At 42.1% G+C, this 18,386-nt stretch overlaps 3 protein-coding genes across 4 annotated transcripts; 1 reads left to right on the top strand and 2 right to left on the bottom strand.

The window, feature by feature from the left end:
- Nucleotides 1-252: 252 nt before the first annotated feature.
- pde6d (phosphodiesterase 6D, cGMP-specific, rod, delta) lies at nt 253-7,731 on the bottom strand. 2 transcript variants are annotated; one of them, XM_076045497.1, is made up of 6 exons: nt 7,496-7,731; nt 3,922-4,010; nt 3,656-3,781; nt 2,874-2,979; nt 2,172-2,302; nt 253-1,818 (listed from the first exon to the last, which is right to left on the bottom strand). In XM_076045497.1, the coding sequence occupies exons 1-5, from the start codon at nt 7,543-7,545 to the stop codon at nt 2,221-2,223; spliced, it is 453 nt and encodes a 150-aa protein (XP_075901612.1). In that variant the 5' UTR covers nt 7,546-7,731; the 3' UTR covers nt 253-1,818; nt 2,172-2,220. The 2 variants fall into 2 exon arrangements, with proteins under 2 accessions (XP_075901612.1, XP_075901611.1); XM_076045496.1 differs by having other exon boundaries at nt 253-2,302; nt 7,496-7,730.
- Nucleotides 7,732-8,786: 1,055 nt separating this feature from the next.
- Nucleotides 8,787-11,694, bottom strand: rpl36 (ribosomal protein L36). Its single transcript, XM_076045494.1, has 4 exons — nt 11,566-11,694; nt 10,555-10,649; nt 9,953-10,087; nt 8,787-8,918 (listed from the first exon to the last, which is right to left on the bottom strand). The coding sequence occupies exons 2-4, from the start codon at nt 10,645-10,647 to the stop codon at nt 8,829-8,831; spliced, it is 318 nt and encodes a 105-aa protein (XP_075901609.1). The 5' UTR covers nt 10,648-10,649; nt 11,566-11,694; the 3' UTR covers nt 8,787-8,828.
- Nucleotides 11,695-11,883: 189 nt separating this feature from the next.
- On the top strand, nt 11,884-18,365 carry sass6 (SAS-6 centriolar assembly protein). The gene is made up of 16 exons (XM_076045536.1): nt 11,884-12,156; nt 13,137-13,197; nt 13,468-13,547; nt 13,653-13,757; nt 13,899-14,067; nt 14,200-14,277; nt 14,878-14,997; nt 15,414-15,605; nt 15,681-15,875; nt 16,239-16,328; nt 16,492-16,671; nt 16,839-16,920; nt 17,063-17,166; nt 17,318-17,421; nt 17,698-17,786; nt 17,906-18,365. Exons 1-16 carry the CDS (start codon nt 12,074-12,076, stop codon nt 17,971-17,973), a joined length of 1,800 nt encoding a protein of 599 aa, XP_075901651.1. The 5' UTR covers nt 11,884-12,073; the 3' UTR covers nt 17,974-18,365.
- The last annotated feature ends 21 nt before the right edge of the window (nt 18,366-18,386 follow it).

Below are 18,386 nucleotides of genomic sequence, written 5' to 3'. Positions count from 1 at the left end.
TGATTTTGTCTGTTCAGTTTGGATATCAAGGACAAATGGCCACTGCTCAGGCATTGCATTGTTTTCATCTAATTGCTGAGTGTAATATTGGTTCATATTGGACGCTGTCGGATCCGTGTGTGCAAAGAGTGGGTCAGCTCCTTCTAAATGACCTTCTAAAGCATTTTCCTTTCAATGGAAACGCAGCTAGTGCCACCTACTGGTAATTGCAAGGTAAAACCCCCCCCCCAAAAACAAACACAGGGCACGCAATAAAATTTTGGATCATTTTAATGCACAACTCTGTCATACCAAAGCACACATCTATCATACACAGTTTAGTTAGAGGCTACAAAAACAATGATATTTAATTGATATCGAGTATACAAAAATAGCCAGACTGAACAGAGTAAAGCTGCATTCCAATTGGGGGACACAGATAATAGAAAAGTCTTACCGGATTCCTATACAGGAGCAATGTGCGATACCATTTCACCACTAGATGTCACAGTTTTGCACCGCATGTGTGCCACAACAAACTTGGCAGGCACAGACGCTGTACCTGTTTGTCGAGAATGGCAATACAAAAGCATAGCAAAAGTTGTTTTTCCTTCAGTCTTACGAGCTGATTAGCACATGTAGCTCCTTTCACCGGTCGCCAGAGTGAAGCTCTGAGAACCACCCATGAGCGTCACACTTCAGTCAGTGCCTCTGCAGTTAGCTCAGTGAGAGATTTGGGAGATTTTTTTTTCCTTTTGCTCGACAAAAGAAAAGGAAAAAACATCACAGAAGCGGGAAGGAATTTCATCGAAAGCATCAAAATGTTTTGAATGCTCCTCGAGCTGCATGTGAAAATGCATTTCGCTAATTAAATCCAGATGTGTCTGCGTGCCAGGCCACTGCTTAGGAAAACCCCGTCGGTGGACGCGACAGTCCCGATGACTTCACCGTGTCCCCGTTTTGTTTTGATGTGTAGTCTGAGTATAGTTGTAAACAACGGACTATTGACAATAAAACATTGAAGATCTCAGTTTAGTCTGTCGAACGGCTCAACATAACTCAACGCAACATTTTCAATGTGTTTCCACCCCCTTACAGTCGAGTCCAAGCACGTTACTGCAGCCAATCCCCTCCTGAAAGCCGCACAGCACTTTTCAAACGTCTGAACTTTAGACTGCAGCTTTTTCACTGTGAACAGTGTATTATTAAAAAGGAACGCCGCGCGCTTCAGTCACTCTCGCTATTCTGGTATACAAACATGAACGGAACCTTCAGTCAGAGTATCTAAAAAGCCGTGTTCTAATATTCTACAGAACATCTCAAACCTCAGCTGTTGTCAGCTTCTACTCCAGAGGCTGCCCACAAAGGGTGTAAAATATGAAAGCTACATAAGCACTTTCAATTCTTGGCCTCACAGAGACCACCACAATAAGAGTTTCTGCATTCAGGGCAGCTCTTGCCAACTTATTACTATGCAAAAAGGACACATTTTCTTTAAAAAAAAAAAAAAAAAAATCTGTATAACTTACATTTCTTTGATAATCAAACAGTTTTCTAACTTTACAGATAATCAAAAATTCACAAGTAAAAGGGATCTTGGAATAATGAGTACAAAGGAGCGATAATGATAATTAGAAGAACTCAAGAAACTCAAAAGGCTCTAGCAATGGGACAGGGAGGTCATTTCTCATCTGTGTGGTTTAGGGTTATTAGGACTCGTTCAATATAGCACGTGAGAAACACATTTACACAAACAAAAGAGAGAGCGAGAGAGAAAGTGTATCTATGTTTGAATATAGTGGAGAGCCTTTCAAATGTCACTAATCTGTTATTCTGTTCCTGAGGGGCAAAAAAACACATATTTGAGTCACCGATGGAAGAAAAACGAAGCGTCGTCATTTTAGGGTTAAGATTTCATGTGACGTCCACGCTGATTTCAAAACCAGCGACCGAACATTGGAAATGTATTTACTATGGAGTCGTCTAAAGGAGAAAATGATCCTGTGACAAACGGAAGCAGTGCTCTGTTCTCTTTGATCTCCTCCCAAGGTCGACGAGACAGTGAACAAGGTGACGACGACCGCGCGAGGCTTTTACCATCAACCTAAAAAAAAACACAAGAGGCTTTAACCGGCGGTGGCCAATCACAGAGTCAGAAGTGTCACAAGTTGTTTCCGAACTGCAAATCAAACCTGGGTGGAGCTCTGGACCGTGGCAGATGTTGTCCAAAGGAGGAAGAGTTCAGATGTAGAAAAGACGAACTCTGGAGGTACTGACGTGGAGGTCGTCGTCGTAGAACTTGGTTTCTATGATCACGTTACCACTGAAATGTAGGAACACGTAGCGGTGACTTTAAATTACCATGGCGACCACTTGGAGGCCAGGAGAAACTTTCACCGGAGGTTTATTTTGAAAGAACAGGCATTCAATAGTCACACTGAAGTAGTAAAGTTACAAAAAAAATCAAGACTGACGTTTCACTACGTATCATATCCAATTCTCTTGGGCTCCAATTTCACATTTCTTTCTTTCTTCACTTTTGTATGAGCTGCAGGTAGAACACTTTTCACCCTACTCGAATGAAACCATTGACAAGCCAACTTAAATGGCAATGAGCTGATGAACTTTGGTCCAGCTCCTCGTTAGAAAGTCATTTGGCACAGAGCCGGTGGTGACACTTTGCCAAAACCTGCTCGCTCAAAGTTTCCTCACTTCACCGTCTGATAAAACTAAAATTTCAAAAAAAACAAACAAAAAAAACCATTCTGTTTTTGCTGAATCCAAATCGCTTGTAGGGAAAAGAACAGTCAGAGAATGGCACAGCAGGACTGAACAACTCAATGGGAGAAAAAAAAACATAGTGGAGGTAGCAAAAAATTGCAATAAAAACTCACGTTAAAACATTAGCAGGCATCATCTGGGACTCTGGAGCGGCCTCGATCAGAGACTGCCACGTGTTGGTGGAATTAGGAATAACAAAGCCAAACTCAAAAAACCATTCTGAAGAGAAAACACAGAGAGACAGTAACATTATAATAATGAATATACATGGAAGCCTGGATGCTGAGTAACCTCCTTGGTAAAAACCAGTGTCATTATAGATAGAACTCAGCATGGAGTTGCCCTGTTTTCCATTACCTCAGGATTCTTGTCATATATATATACAGGTACTACCCAGACAATGAGAATATCCTGAAAAGGTTGCTGTATTTCTGCAATTCAACTTAAAAGGTGAATGTGACATATTATATAAAGGAATAATATGCAAATCAATATATTTCAAGTTTTTATTTCTTTGCATTTTGCTGATCAGGTCTTGCAGCTTAAAAAAAATAACTCAAATTTTATAATAATTTTATGAGTTTGTGGGTTTGTGGTTTTAATAAGCTGAAAATCTTCATCAGCAAAGTTACAACAAGGAACTGCTTGAGACGTCAATTTGCGTGGAATGGCTCAATAAAATGTGTTGCTTTCATCTTTTATGTTAAATTGCCAAAATAAAACAACTTTTACTTGATATTCTCATTTTTCTGGGTAGTACCTGTAAGTATGAGGATTTGTCATTTTCCTCTAAACAGAGTAAATCTTCTTCTCAGGCCGATTCAGAGACACACGTCCATGCAATGCATCGGTTCTACACACAATGCATCAGTCTTCAAGTCTGGACTTTGCTTACCTTCTAAACACTGTCCCTTGAAGAAGACTTTCTGCTCCAACCTGAACTTCTCCAGTTTTTCCGAGGATGAAAAGTTCAGTTCTCTCGATACTGCTTTACATTTCAGGATCTTCTTTGGGACGCGTGCTGCAATGAGAGCGAAAGAAAAGGAAGAAAGAGAGGAAGAGAAGAAGAACGAGCTTCATCAAATGCAAACGCAAACAAACAAGAAATTCAAAGGTTTTTCCAGGACCTTCTCTACTTGACAGCCACTTCCTAGAACGTACCTTCATGTTCGACTCCTGGCACTGACAGATCCTCAGTTCCTTGCCACAACACTTTGCCACTTTCTGCATCTCGAAGATTCATCCAGTTTCTACAAGCGCGACGTTAAGGACCAACGACCAATTAAATACCATTGTTTGTTTAGGTCTTTTTTTCTGCAAGTTTACTGACAAATCACACTTTATTTTCCCTCCGTTATCAGAACTCGGATATCTGATATTTGCGGTCTGAACTTCCTCAAAAGCAAAATAAAACCAACTCTTTGTCCAAAAATCCAGCTGTTAACATAACTACTATGAGTCCGGTAGAAAATAATAGTTCTGCTCAACATCTGCGTACCGTCCTGCAAACTTGGCAAAGGCAAGTTTGGAGGATATTATATGTTCTTCCATGTGCCTATTATCCAACATTAACTGAAGTTATGCTATACTGATGACCATTTCCAGGTTGGATCAGTTCATTCTGGCGGGCTGCTTCCAACAAGGTTTGCTTGGTCAAAATAAAAGCCTCCAGGTTGGAGCTGTGCAAGCTTTACAAAACCAGCTTATCCTCCTCAGCCTGAAGAGGCTGTTTAGGCTCCTCCCCCCTCCCCTACCCGTTCTGCTCGTGTCTCTGCCTCGGAGCGGTGCACTGCCGAGTGACTGGTCAGCTGCTCACATCACGCATTCATTTGCACAAAACACAAGGTTTTTGCAGACTTGCACAGATAAAATTCTGAAAAATGTGGCCAGGAGGTCGGGAATATGGAATACGGAGCTCTCAAGGTCAGAGGACAGTGACATCTCACTCACATTTATAAGGATCCAAAGGCAGCAGAGGTCGTTAGACTGATAATCAGCTTTTGGATTCGCAGGTCAGATGAAGTGATGAATGTCTATTTGGTGTCTTGATAAACGCTGGGAAAGAAGCCCTTACAAGGCATTGGCTGCACCCTGATCCACCTACAATACTGGAGTGGATCAGCAGAGTCAATGACATCCACCTGATGGAAGAGATGACCTTCTCCCGCCGCCTTCAGACAGGCTCTTTTATTAAAAGTGGCTTGGATATCAATGGAAGTGCTGACAGGTTGACTCCGCCCCTTTGCTTTTCTATTGTTCAATGTCTTGGTGAGCCCAACCATTGGTTTGTAATGCTACTATTTGATGTTAAAACTCACTGACAGACCTTTCTACTACAAACTGTTTGACTGTTTGCCAGAAAGGGGGTAGCGGAGTAGCAGCAAATGGATGGGGTGTTTAAGTGAGCCACCTCATAGGAGGAAAACATATATCATGGGGTATGTAGAAAATATGTGCGTTCATGTCAATTGAAAATGAAGCACAGCAAAGTTGCAACCCAATCAGTGTCTTTGGAGCCCCGCCAGGGTGTTTAGCTCTTTATTGAAATGACTCTGAAGACACTGACAAATGGATGAAATACAGCTATTTGATGACTTACTGACTATGAATATAATCTCCTCAAATTCGGCGGGCCAGATTAAAAAGCTCAACGGGCCGCATATGGCCCCAGGGCCGTAGTTTGCCCATACCTGGGCTAAAGTCTGCTGAGTGATCCATCTAGCATAACCCCAGCTGAACGCCCACTAAGAACTCTGTCCTAATATCATAATTGCCATTATAAAAAAAAAGACCAGCATTCATTGAGCAAAGGTCCACAGCATTCGCGACGCTGAGGGTTCCTGCGCTGAATGACTGGGAACCAAAGACATGAACAGATTCTGTCCAGATGACAAAGACTCACAGCTACAGAATCAGCCGGCGGTTTCATTCAACCATCAACCACAGAGCAGGAAGGACCTCAGCAGTGATGCATCCTCTCACATTTGCTAGTCACTGTTACCTTGACTGTACTGTCCTGACTAGAGCTTCCTTCAGAAAGCTTTGTGAAGACTGAACGCTGCCTTATATCCCAGAACACCAGTGACCCTGGGGAATAACATCAACTCGCACCACCGGTTCAACTTTTTGACCACAGAAAGCACAAAAAGAGGAGGAAAGGAAATAAAGCTTTCCACTTAACAGAGGGTAGAAAAACCACATAAAACAAATCTGATTACTCACTTAAAGTAGGGTAGGTATTGAAACAGTAGAAGTGTCCCCCGAAACTCCTCTTAGATAGATAGATAGATAGATAGATAGATAGATAGAATTCAGTTTCTCCGTTGCAGAATCAGTTCATAAAAAAGTGCATGGAGGGTAAAAGAAAAATCAAAACAAAGACGTAAAGACAGATTTAGTTCTAATATGTTTAACACAAGTTCCATCTTTAATTTATCAGTTTGCAGGTTGACGTGCCTCAGAGTTCTGATCAGGTTCTAATGATCCCACTGACTGTTCAACGTCGAAACATTTTTCTAGTAGTTTCACAAAGGGAAAAAAAAGAAGTAATAAAGGTCTTGGTGGATGAGTCAACTGCACAGATTTACTAACCAAGCAGACAAACGTGCTGGTGGAAAATGCTAGCTTGGAGAACAATAGGCTCCAGCAAGAAATGTCTCTGAAACATCGACTTCACCCCCTTTGTCGAGCAGATTCTTCAGTCAGCATCCTGTCACATTCAGGTACTACTTAGTGTCATGTACATCCAACTCCATAGCAGCTGTTCAGCCCCTCACCCCCACCGCAGCTACACACAAGCACTGCACTAACACAGTTTCAAAGCCCCCCCCCCCCCCCCCCCCCCCCTTGAGGACGGTGGATCTTTCACCCCAACCGATACTCTGTATTAATGGGGGAAACACTTTAGAATCCTTACACTGAGTATTATTGGTCACTGTAGCTATAAAGTAAGAAGGCGTAATAATACCAAACCATATGTGTTCTCCACTGGTAACAACAGAGGGGGGAGATTTACCTCAAGTCAAAACTATAAAACACACTCATCTCAAACCACCATTAGTAAATAAATTCCCATGTGATTATACTATTGTTACTAAGCCTTTCTCGCGCTGACAGCAGGTTCAATATGTTTCACCAGTGGGAAAGGATACAGTAATAAAGATGCAGTAGCTTTCTAACACTTGTAGACAATAATAAAAATAGCAACAAAAAAAAGTAATTCAAATAACAGTGAACCCAACATCATCATTTCGATTTAAAAAAAATAATAATAATAAAGAAAGAAAAAAAGCGAAATAAACCGAGAATACCTGAGTGGAGCCAACAGTGACCGCATTATCTGCGTTGCGATGGACCAAACCCCGTCGTGTGGCCTTGTGATGCTGATCGCACATTCGACATGAAACATTTTATTGAGCAATTAATTAGCCCGGCGCGTTTACGTTCCGAAGAAGACGACGCTTGTACACGTCAACGTGTACTGGTACGAGCTAACATCGCCGTAAACCGTTCGAGAGAAGCTAAATATAAAGTTGGAGCCGCGTTAGCTGTGAATAACGGAGAGTGCACGAAGACTCGCGAGCGTCAAGTTAGCGACTAATAACACAGCATTTATTTTTTACTGTAAGACCGAAACGGAGCGTTTACGTTATAGTACGTGTTTTTACAATGCACGGTTCTAAAATAGACTAGAACAAAATGAAAACATGTCTACATCGCTGCAGGAAAAGGATACAGTTTGAAGCCCTTTAGAATTTCCTTGGCCCTGTCTTCATCCGAAGACATCTTTAGAAATCGTCGAAAACTCTGAAATGTCTTGAATCGGCGACGCGACTGCTGGCGCTGAGCTCAAATGGCAGCTCGCTTAATCCCTTAGTGAAGCTTGTAAAAAAAAAAATGTTGCACAAATGTATGTATTTTCACGTTAACTCACTGAAGGAGGGGAAGGATAGGATAAGTCTGATCCGATAAATACAATCGCCTAAATATACAAAGCTAACTTAACAGACAAGAGCGTCCATCCAATCAGAGGCGAATGCTCTTTTTCTCACAGCCAATCATACACGATCACCGAGCAAAATAGGCGGGTCTCGATGGGATAAGCAAGCGTCACCAAGGGCAACTGGTAACAGTTGAAGGAAGAAAGGCTGCGGTGGATACTTTTTGCAGTCGTCGCTGCCGGACGTTGTGGTTCATTCCAATCGTAAAAACGCAAGCTTGTCCAGAAATGTTAACTATTATAAAATATTCCCAAGATTTCACAATATCAATGTCCCGAACACAATTGAATTGCGAGCACTTAGTCCAGGTTTTGGATGGCATGTATGTATGTGTGTCTGCGCGCGCGCACGGCCGTTCGAAAAGGTTTATTACAACATTGTAGTTCACCTCAGGGCCACCGTAGTTCAGGGCGGAAGTTGCACTTTCACGCAGGTTCCAGTTCTTTCCACAGCACCCACCCACATTCAATCAACAGGAAAATCGTAAAAACGTGTTCTTGTCTCATGTGATGTTAATGTGAGGAACAATCGACGCCTCTCAGAAGTCAAACGTCACCACTTTGTTAGCGACCTATTCGTTGGAAAAGGTGCAGAAAGCAGCGCCGTCCTTTTCCTGGACTTTGGATTCATTTAAATACCAGGCCACCAGAATCCAATATGGCGGGCCCATTCTTTTTAAACGAGTTTTTCACTCTTGTCAGTAGTGTGGATGTGTGGTCTGCACACTACTGTCCTCATCCATGTTTGTTTGTTTTTAATCCAGGATATATAGGTGTATAGGAAAAGAGAATGTTGCACATTTTTTTGTCAGTGGATTGAACAGAATTTCATTCATTTACTTTGTGAACTAAAATAAACCATTCATTCATAATGGGGGGGAGAGAGGGGGACACAGCTGTTTCTAGTTTCTTATGTTTTCACCCCAGCACACAATCAAATCTCTGGCGTGGTAGTTTTAGACAGGGAAATAGGACTCTTGCATACGAGACAACATTTTCATTGACGGAAAAGAGAAACAGAAACAGATTTTTTCTTTTAGTCTGACGTTTAACTTTATTAAAGAACAGATTAGTCTTTTTTGGCAGCCGCTTTCCTCATGGCAGCCAACACGTTGCTCAGCTCTTCCCTCTTTCTCTTGGCGCGGATGTGAGTGCCAATCTGGAGGAGAAACACACCGACAGTCAGATTCAATGACCACAGTTAAACGTCCCCACTCAAGAAATTTGTGACGACACCATCCGGCCTGAAACGTGCGCAATTATCAATTGCACATCACAATTGCCAGGGTCACGTGCTTGTATGCGACTATAGCTGTGGTTCCATCACCCCTAGAATTGCGCAAAACCCAAATATTGCATAAGTTGGTCATGGACACGGCCAAACTTGTAAAAACTTCTCAAATATGGCTAAAAGGTTTTGACGCTCTCATGGAAAATGGCGCGTTATGATTGGATGGAGGAGGAGACGGATTTTTTTTTACAAGTCATCAAAGAGAAAAATATAGCAACGATTCTTGACAGCAAACAAACGTAAACAAACTAAAGCAAACCTAATTCTGGGCAAATCTCGTCACCCGCGAGATTTGCCCAGAATTATGGCTTATACGCTTCACACCATTCAATGGAAACACCTGCACATCTCAATTGCACTTTGTCAAAATTTTCATAATATCACTTTTATTTTGCGAGAAACTGTCCTGGAAGCGCAGCTACTGAATCACATCCACCCAGCTGAGCCACTCCAAACAGAGAGCCGCCTCAGAAGCACATCGATGGATTCACAATTCGACGCCATCAGTTATTCACACTGAACTATCAACCACGGCAACTCGTTGCCACAACAGCATTTTCCATAGATGCTCATTTTAAGCTGCATTTGTTAATAAGGATCTGTTCTTAGTTGCTTGCCTGGGTAAAAAAAAAAACAAAACGGCATAATGACAAATCATATATTTGATGTCTTCAATATCTATCTGCAGTGTAGAAAGTTGTAAGGATAAAAAGAAAAAAAACTGCATGATTGGTTTGGTCCAAACATTTGACTAATAGTGTATGTCAACGGTCGGTTGCAGGGAATTTTGGAGGGAACCTGGAACATCAGACTTCAGTTGGCTGGTCAGACCACCAGCAGCTCGCGGCTCTCACTCTTTAACAAGAACTATTCTACAGGCTGCGGAAGAAGAACAGACTCACCCTCTTCTTGATGAACTTGAGGGCCCTCTTGTCTTTTGACACCTTCAGCAGCTCCATTGCTCTCCTCTCATACGGAGCAAAGCCACAGACCTCGCGGATCATGTCCCGCACGAACTTGCTGTGTTTGGTAAGACGCTTCAGACAAATGAAAAAGGCGACATGAGAATGAGCGAGTGAGTCTTCGATAGACTTTCTTGTGTATAGTTTTCCATGTATAAAGCAGTACGGTGTTCAAATATCCTTGGTTTAAACAGCCCAGTCATAAAAGAGCTGTACTTCATTCATTTTTTCAGTGTTTTAAGAATCATTTCAATAAAGAGCTAAATACCGCAGGGCTTTCAAGACACTGATTTTGTTGCAACTTTGCTTATTTTCAATCGACATTAAAGCTACATAAAATGTCTTTTTTTTTGCTTTTCACATATTTATAAGCGCCCCTGTCAAATTTTAGAACTCAGTGCTGCCCCACTAGTCAAAAGGTTTGCCCACCACCTGGACTAGTTGATAAGGACATGGAGTTGACAGAGAATATGGTTGGTTGCCACACTTCCCCACTAGAAACATCCTTTGAGAGAACATTAAGATGTTAAAGTGACACTCACCCCTCGGCGACGGCTGTGTTTGGGAGCAGCTGCGTTTTTTGTGACCGGGTGGCCTTTGTTTAGGCCAACGGCCATGGGATACCGAACAGCCATGTCTGTTTAGGAAAACAAAGATTTTCTTTTACATTTCAGAATAAACCACATGAAAACAACCGTGTCAAATGTGTAACATTGGCATCACAATATGTGCAAAAATAGTGGTTAATTAGTTTTCAGCATCTGAATTTAAGGCACACAGAAGAAAAAAGTACTAGACAGAGTAAGACAAACCCCCCCTTTCTATTTAAGTTTGACTGTCACAAACAGTGGTGGGAATGAATAGTTACAATTTTGAACCTATATTATCACCGTCTTTGTGATCTTAAAGGGCATTTAAAATGATATGCACTACCGTTCTACATTGTTGTCCCCTGATATCTTATTTATTGTTGACCAGACAGCTAAATTTCATCATCAACTCGCAATAAAACATCAGGAGCAAATGCAATTATGTACACAGCACTCGTTATAGAATATAACAATGCAATTCTTTATAAATGCTATATTATATAATTTGACAGTCTTGACAGTCTGAAGAGACAACTAGTCTAGTTCGCCAAGCAGCTCGCATCTCCTAACAAGCGCTGCTGCGTTCAGGGGCTGAAGCTAACTCATGTCACTATGAGTTTCATGCGATGCAATGTGCAAAAAAAAGAAGGGGCAACTATCCCTTGCAAACGCTTCTGTATAAATGACTCTGCTCTACGGTGTTCAATACGTGACTCAATAATTATTACTGACGTTATCTTGAAGACCTGCGTTAAGAACTAACGTGCATTCGGACTTGGGCAACACACGGCGTCAATACGTCTCCGAAGTGGCTTGAATTCGCCATCGATACGAAAACAAAGCACCAAAATATTTCAAGTATACGTCGAACGATGCCAGCTCACCTAATTTCGAGATACGCTGAAACGAAAGACTGACGGATGACAGAGATTTTGAGAGAGTTTTACTCCATGGTTATCCTACCTGCTATCTCCGATGGCGTACAAACCAGAAAGACTTTCCGCTTGGCGAACCCGGAAGATCAAAGATTTGACCCGAAAATGCAGACGTGATGCGGGAGAGCAGCGCCTCTGCTGCCCTGGAAGAGGTACTGACTGTCGTTAACTCCTCCGTTTACGTGTGACGTAATAATACATAACACACACACACACACACACACACACACACACACACACACACACACACACACACACACACACACACGTATATAAATATATTTGGATGTGTATCCTATTTGAGTTCTTCACTCCCGGCCAGCAGGTGGCGGTAACAACTTTATCCAGTGACTTCCTGCTTAGGTCCGGCTTCCTGTCTGATGTCGAGGCGCCAAATGCAATTCCGCACAGCGGGTGAAAGTCGGTTGTCGAACGTTGAAGATCGCCTGTCACTTCAGTTCATTCTTTGTTTTTTTATTTTATTTTTTTAAAGAGACATTTGACATTTTTGGGCCTTTTTTGGATTCATAGTTAAAATGAATCTGGAATTACAAAAAATGGAAGAACTTTTCAGCAAAGTCTTACAAGTCACCGTGAGGTGCAGAGACTGCGAGCAGAGGTACGCCAGGCTGCAACACACTGTTGTTATTAAACCACAGCGTCATTGCAACCATTCAATTCACCACACAAACAACACAAGTATCATTTGCTCTTCCACACGAATGACTGTGTGTAGCCGTACTTGTTTTTATATCATTTGACAGTAAATTGCCGCACTGTTTGTATTATTACAAACGTAAACGTCGCATCAGCCGACCGAAAAAAAGCGTCTAGTGTTTTGGTGACTCATCATATATATCATGGGCAAAGATGTGTTTTAATCTCAATTGAAAATGAACCAAATCTGTCCCAGGGTTTTGTTTGTTTGTTTGTTTTTAGCTCTTTATTGAAATTAAATTTAAACATTAAATGTTTGAAATTAAAACACAGAAAAATTGATGAAATACAGCTGTTTTATGGCTTACTATTAATAAATATATTTTTTCAAGTTTGGCGGGCCGGATTAAAAAGGCCGCATTTTGCCCCCGGGCCGTAGTTTGCCCAGGCCTGCTAATCCTGTGTGCAGTGAGCTTCAGTGTGTATTCCATTATTACATGTGTACAGGTCGCTCAGATAGCTGCTCACTGGCTGATGCTGTTAACTGCAGTGACCACACTGAATCACTAATTATAACCGACAAAATGACTTGACTGACTCACTGGCAGGCCATAAACACACAATGAATTTCAATAACTCCCAGATACTAGTTGAGTTGAGGATAGACTGAAAAAGGGGGCTGAAACACTCATTGCACATTTTTTGACAATTCTACAGCCATCATAGGAAAATATGTCTCAGCGGCTGATGTGTTATCACGGTAATAAGAAGGTAAAGTCAGTCAGTGCCATTGTTAAAATAAAAGCGTCTTGCTTTTTTCTGAAAAAACTCCATTGCAATTTTTTTTTTTTTTTTACCATGAATATACATTTCATTTTTAAACTCCTTTTAACCGTTGCTCTGTAGATGCCTGAAGTTTCTGTCTGTTTCTTCTCTTCACAGGAAAGCCAATATTCGTGTCACCATCGAGCTGCGAACTGCAACAAGTCCAGCGCACAAACGGGTACGCGGCAACGGTGGTAGTTTAAAGCGGCAAACTTCACGCTTTGACACCTCCCCCCCAACCCCCCTTTGAAAAAAAATATTCAGACCCAGATTGTGAACTGTTAGTATTAATATAGACATTCTATTCTGTTCTTTTGAATGGGTAGCGGCAAACATCAACACTCTTTCTTTTCAGTCATTATGGTTTTGTGCTAGCTGTCTATCTATCTATGAATCTATCTCACTGGCAAATAACATTCTTTCTTTTCTGTCCCCCCCTCTCATTTAGGATCTCTTATTAAAATTAACAGATGATTTAGACCCATTTTTTCTCTTCACGCTCCCCATATCGGATGAAGATTTTCAAAGGTTTGTCATTTCTTTCAGTTGGTTTGCTGTTTGGATCTCTGTGTGATCTCTGTGCTTTTTCACAATGTTCTTCTTCTTCCTTGTCTTCTTTTTGTCATTTTGCAGTTTGAAAGTCCAGCAGGGTCTGCTGGTGGACTTTGCTTCCTTTCCTCAGAAGTTCATTGACCTGCTGAATCTCTGCTATTCCCAGCAAACTTCAGAAAATCCAAGGTTTTCTTTTACATTCTTCAAAAAAAAAAATTCAATGTCTACCAAGAGACAAAATGCCCTCTAAATCTTAAAATTCATGAGCTTCCTACGGGTGAAATGAAATATTCGGTGTGTCTTGTTGACTTTTTGATTGTTTTGCAGGTTCCTCCTGCAGTTGTCGTGCCAGTCTGCAGCGCTGGATGGACCTGGCAACCTCAGTGTGGTGGAGGCAAACGCATTCAAACACCTCAACCATTTGTCCTTGAGGCTGATTCAAGGCTCCGACAGAGACGTCAAAGACTACCTGGCCGCGTGCTTCTCCACTCTCAAGGTCGCTGAGTCTATTCGTGGAGGTTGTGTGTGAAAATTGTTTGCACATGCGTGTTCATTTTATAATGCAGCTCTTACCGTATTTCTACACGATTGTCTTGGGAAAAGTGTTGTACGCTTCTTCACGTTTCAGGCAGAGAAGCTGGCCCTGGAGACGAGGCTGCAGAAGACGGAGGAGGACCTGAGCAGACGGCTGACCGATGTTCAACAGGTGTGTGCTGGCCTCCGTGTCGCCAGGGGGGGGTTATCAGATGGTTCAATGCCATCACGGTTCAATCAGCAGGAGGCAGAAACCAACATTCTCCAGTTTCCACTGGAGGGATCCAGGTTTGGGCGCGCAGGCCACCGTAGTTCACTGGCAAGCTCGGGAGGGGGAGGGAGAGGGAGACGCTGCAATCTTAAATGTTACCACTTGATGTCGCTGTTTCTCCTACGAAATCTCCAAATATTGCACACTTGACCTTTGATTAATCACCTGTATTTTCAGCAGTGTGTTTGAAAAATGAGGTTCATGCATCAAACGTCTCACTTGCATTTTTTAAAGAACGTTTTTCATGTTTTTTTTGTGGCTGCTCTTCCTGCCTTGACTAAGCGACAAGTAGTAAAAGTGTTTCATTTCAATTAAACTACACATTTCTTTACATCAACAAGTCTGGCTGGAATTTTGTGGAATGGTTGTACGTTGCAACGTTGTATCAATCGTTTGCCAAACCTGAGCGCCACCTACAGGCTTCTCCAAATGAAACCTCTGTCTCATTTGTCACATTGCATTAAATATGAACGTGTTTTTTTTTTTTGGTTTTTTTGAAAGACGCTTTCACAGAGAAATATAGAGTTGGAAAAGCTGCGCTCTGATTGGACGAGCCAGACCAGCTGTCTGTCCAGCCGCCACTCGCAGGACTTACAGTCAGAGAGAGAGAAGACAGTGGAGGTAAAGCTGATGCGTCGTATTTCAATGTTTTTTTTTTTAAAGATCATATTCTGAACACAGCTGAATTTTTCTTTGTGTTTTTCAAAAACGACTTCCTTTTTGTTTTGTTTTTATCTGTATTTATTTAAGGCACCTTTAGAATGGGGCTTGTCTTTTTTTTTTTTTACCGTGCAAATGTACACTGTCAAATGTAAAATCCTTTTCTTCTTCATCATCATCGTCTTTTATCATCGTCTTCTTCATCTTGGTCTTCTTCTTTTCCTATGTGTTGAAATGTGCAAGCTCCTTTGTCGTTGTGTCACTCTGGTGTGTGTGTGTGTGTGTGTGTGTGTGTGTGTGTGTGTGTGTGTGTGTGTGTGTGTGTGTGTGTGTGTGTGTGTGTGTGTGTGTGTGTGTGTGTGTGTGTGTGTGTGTAGTTGCAGAAGAGGCTCCAGCAGCAGAGCGAGCAGGTCCTCCAGGATCTGGACAGCGCTCACAAGAGAAGCAACCAGCAGCTGCAGTGCAGACTGTCAGAGCTGGAAGCCTCCTGCAAGGAGCTGACGGAGGTCAAGTACAAGAACGACTCCGTCATCAGAGAGCTGAAGATCAAGCTGGCCGGAGCAGAGGAGGTGAGTGACCGGACAGGCCGGGAACTGCGTCGCACTCTATAGTGGAGTAGCGCTTTTAGCCTGGGATGCTTGCAGGAATTCCAGCACGTCAAGCAGCAAGTGGCGTCTCTGCGGCGGGAGAACGCCACCCTGGACACGGAGATCCACGACAAGGAGCGTCTGGTGAGCCAGCTGCAGATGAGAGTGGCCGTTCTGGAGCAGGGCATCAGCGACAAGGAGCAGCTGGTGAGCCGCACCAAGGAGGTGCTGGAAGCCACGCAGCAGCAGAGGGTGAGTCAGTTGAACAAGGAAGTGGCATGGCAGCGGAACGCAATGATAGTGATAGCATCACGACACCTGCTGGAGGGTCAGCATTACCGCAGGCAACAGAACCGAGCGACTCCACTGACAAACCGCTTAAATAACCTGGTATATATGCAATAATATTGATTGCTGTATTTCTTCTTTTATTGTGTTAATTTAAATTGTAATCTAAGTGTAAAATGTCTTTAAAGTATAGAGTAAAAAAAATACAAACTTTTCTGGGGGCCTGTTTGTGTATAAGATAACACAATGTTCAAATTGTAGCCTCTCGATTGGGTTTTTTCATTCAACGACATTCCTGTTAACCTCTGATTTTATTTAATTTCCTAGGCGTCGCTTGAAGAAAACGCTGAAAGTAAAGAACGTCATGTGAAGAAACTCGAAACAGCGGTCAAGTCGATGTCTGAGGAGCAAAAAAAGGTTTGTGGTCACAGAGATGCTGGATGCCATTCAAGTCAACAGTGCTCTTCATGTAACCGTTTCAGGGTGAAAACACCAAAGTGTGTGTTTGACCGTGTCATCGACGGCCTGTGGAATAAAAACGCCTCTTCTATTGTCCACTCAACGCGTCTTTTGGTTTCAGGCCAACGGCATCATCAAGAAGCTGCAGGGGGAGATCCGAGAGCTGCTGGGCAAAATCAAAGTGAAGAACAGCGTGACGGTGTCGCAGGAGAAGCTGCTGCAGGACACCTCGGCCCAGCTTCAGCGCCTTGAAAAGGAATTCCAAAGCACTCAGGAGACGCTGGCCGGCAAAGAGGAGCAGGTCGGTGTCGCCCACGGGCTCGGACTGAAGCCGAAGGAGCTCCAGCTTCTTGTTATTCTGTGTCTGCGATAACAGGAAAATAGCAGCAATGCAGTGTGTTAAAAAAAGAGCTGTTGAATCCCATTCAGTTGTACGATTCACAGTTGCATCATTTGTGTGTTTTCAAGGTGGTGAAACTAAAAGAGCAGCTGGAGACGACGGTGCAGAAGCTAAATGAGTGCAAGGATGTGTTGAAAACAAATGAGAATGGTAAGGATGTTCTTCAATTAGCATCATATGTATATATATTTTATTTATTTTCTGAGTAAATCCACACTAATTAATTCTTGTCTGAAGCTCATGTTGACACTTTGGTTAGAGTTTTTCATTCTCGAGTCGTCTTTTCTCCCAGTTATAAGTTGGCTGAATAAGCAGCTCAATGAAAAGCAGCTCCTCAGGAAGCCGCTGGAGTCTCTGGAGAATCCATCACTGCTCTCTCCAACACAAGGGCTCAGGGTGAGATGTTGCCTCTCGCTTCCCTACTCACTTCATCTCTTTCTTCTTTTGGATTGACACTTTTCTTTCACTACTGTGTGTTTGAACGTTCATGTCATTTTTGATCACCCCCCCCCCCCTTCCATTACTAAATATTGAATTTATTTTCCAGGCACACTTTAGTCCCCAGACAGGAAAACCTTCCCTGCCTGTTGTGCCACTGACTGACGTTTGTCCTCCTGAACTGCAAGCAGTACAAACAGCCAAGAGACACATGTAAGCTTGACTTCGTTCTCTGTTTGGATCTACAGTACGTATCTGCATAGCTTGTCCGACTCTCATTCTGTTGAAATGTTGTGTGTGTAATTTTTAATATTCTATTTTTAGACTCTTTCTTTCTTGACTGCACTTTATACTTCATACCTTTTCTGTGGTGTTGTGTTGTGGCTGGAATGTCAATTTCCCTGAGAGAGCCCTCCCCAGGGATCAATAAAGTACAATTGAATTGAATTGAAGTTAATTGAAAAAACTGACTCACTTTTCTGCTGTCAGACAAAATGTGGGTCTAGATTCCAAGTACTTTGAGAGAAGACAAGACAGCATCCCAATCTACAGCCAGCCATCCAATCCACTAACCAGAGGTAACACTTTATCACCAAGGCTTATTCCATCTTATTCTCATTCGTGAGCTTCCGTCGTTAGTTTATTGATGCAAATTAATTCACTGAATTCATTTATTAATTAATTAATTCAATTTCAGATTTCCCTCAGCGACCACAGTCTTCCATAGATTCTGCTTATTTTTCCAGCATGAATCCAATTTCCTGAGAGAAAACCATCAAACCACCATTGTTTCAGTCATTTTGAACGAAGATTATTTTTATGTATGAACACATTAACATCAAATGGCACGTCTAAAGTCTGCTAGATCAACCGTGTAATATCTCACCTATCTCAATATTTGATGCGATGATGTGATGAACTAATCTCAGTTGTGCATTTTAGTTTGTTTGTTTACGTAAATTTGGAATATAACATTGACAATCCAAAAACCCTGCTCTCATCCAAAATTTTATCTGCAGCAGCACTGAATATACATGGGTCATAAACACATTAACCTCCTCTGACAATGACACTAATTACCTTGTGTATTTGTTTGATTTTTTTTTTCTCCACAAAATGCATTGTCATTATCTGTGAATAAATTATTACTGAATAAATTGTGTGTTGTGTTATTCATA

The sequence above is a fragment of the Nelusetta ayraudi genome, unplaced genomic scaffold (assembly GCF_046127955.1).
Source record: "Nelusetta ayraudi isolate G7.1 ecotype Tasmania unplaced genomic scaffold, CSIRO-AGI_Nayr_v1 ptg000084l, whole genome shotgun sequence".
NCBI lineage: Eukaryota > Metazoa > Chordata > Actinopteri > Tetraodontiformes > Monacanthidae > Nelusetta > Nelusetta ayraudi.
This window is presented reverse-complemented; position numbering and strand designations above follow the sequence as displayed.

What these genes read in the sequence shown, in the direction of transcription:
- pde6d (XM_076045497.1), bottom strand. Translation starts at nt 7,545, where the DNA reads ATGTCTTCGGATGAAGACAGGGCCAAGGAAATTCTAAAGGGCTTCAAA. An exon ending in ATTCTAAAGGGCTTCAAACT is followed by an intron (nt 4,011 to 7,495) that starts GTATCCTTTTCC and finishes TCGCGCTTGTAG; the next exon opens with AAACTGGATGAATCTTCGAG. An exon ending in GCCAGGAGTCGAACATGAAG is followed by an intron (nt 3,782 to 3,921) that starts GTACGTTCTAGG and finishes CTCTCATTGCAG; the next exon opens with CACGCGTCCCAAAGAAGATC.
- rpl36 (XM_076045494.1), bottom strand. Translation starts at nt 10,647, where the DNA reads ATGGCTGTTCGGTATCCCATGGCCGTTGGCCTAAACAAAGGCCACCCG. An exon ending in AACACAGCCGTCGCCGAGGG is followed by an intron (nt 10,088 to 10,554) that starts GTGAGTGTCACT and finishes ATTTGTCTGAAG; the next exon opens with CGTCTTACCAAACACAGCAA. An exon ending in TCAAGTTCATCAAGAAGAGG is followed by an intron (nt 8,919 to 9,952) that starts GTGAGTCTGTTC and finishes TTTCTCCTCCAG; the next exon opens with ATTGGCACTCACATCCGCGC.
- sass6 (XM_076045536.1), top strand. Translation starts at nt 12,074, where the DNA reads ATGAATCTGGAATTACAAAAAATGGAAGAACTTTTCAGCAAAGTCTTA. An exon ending in AGAGAGAGAAGACAGTGGAG is followed by an intron (nt 14,998 to 15,413) that starts GTAAAGCTGATG and finishes GTGTGTGTGTAG; the next exon opens with TTGCAGAAGAGGCTCCAGCA. An exon ending in CTCCAACACAAGGGCTCAGG is followed by an intron (nt 17,167 to 17,317) that starts GTGAGATGTTGC and finishes TTTATTTTCCAG; the next exon opens with GCACACTTTAGTCCCCAGAC.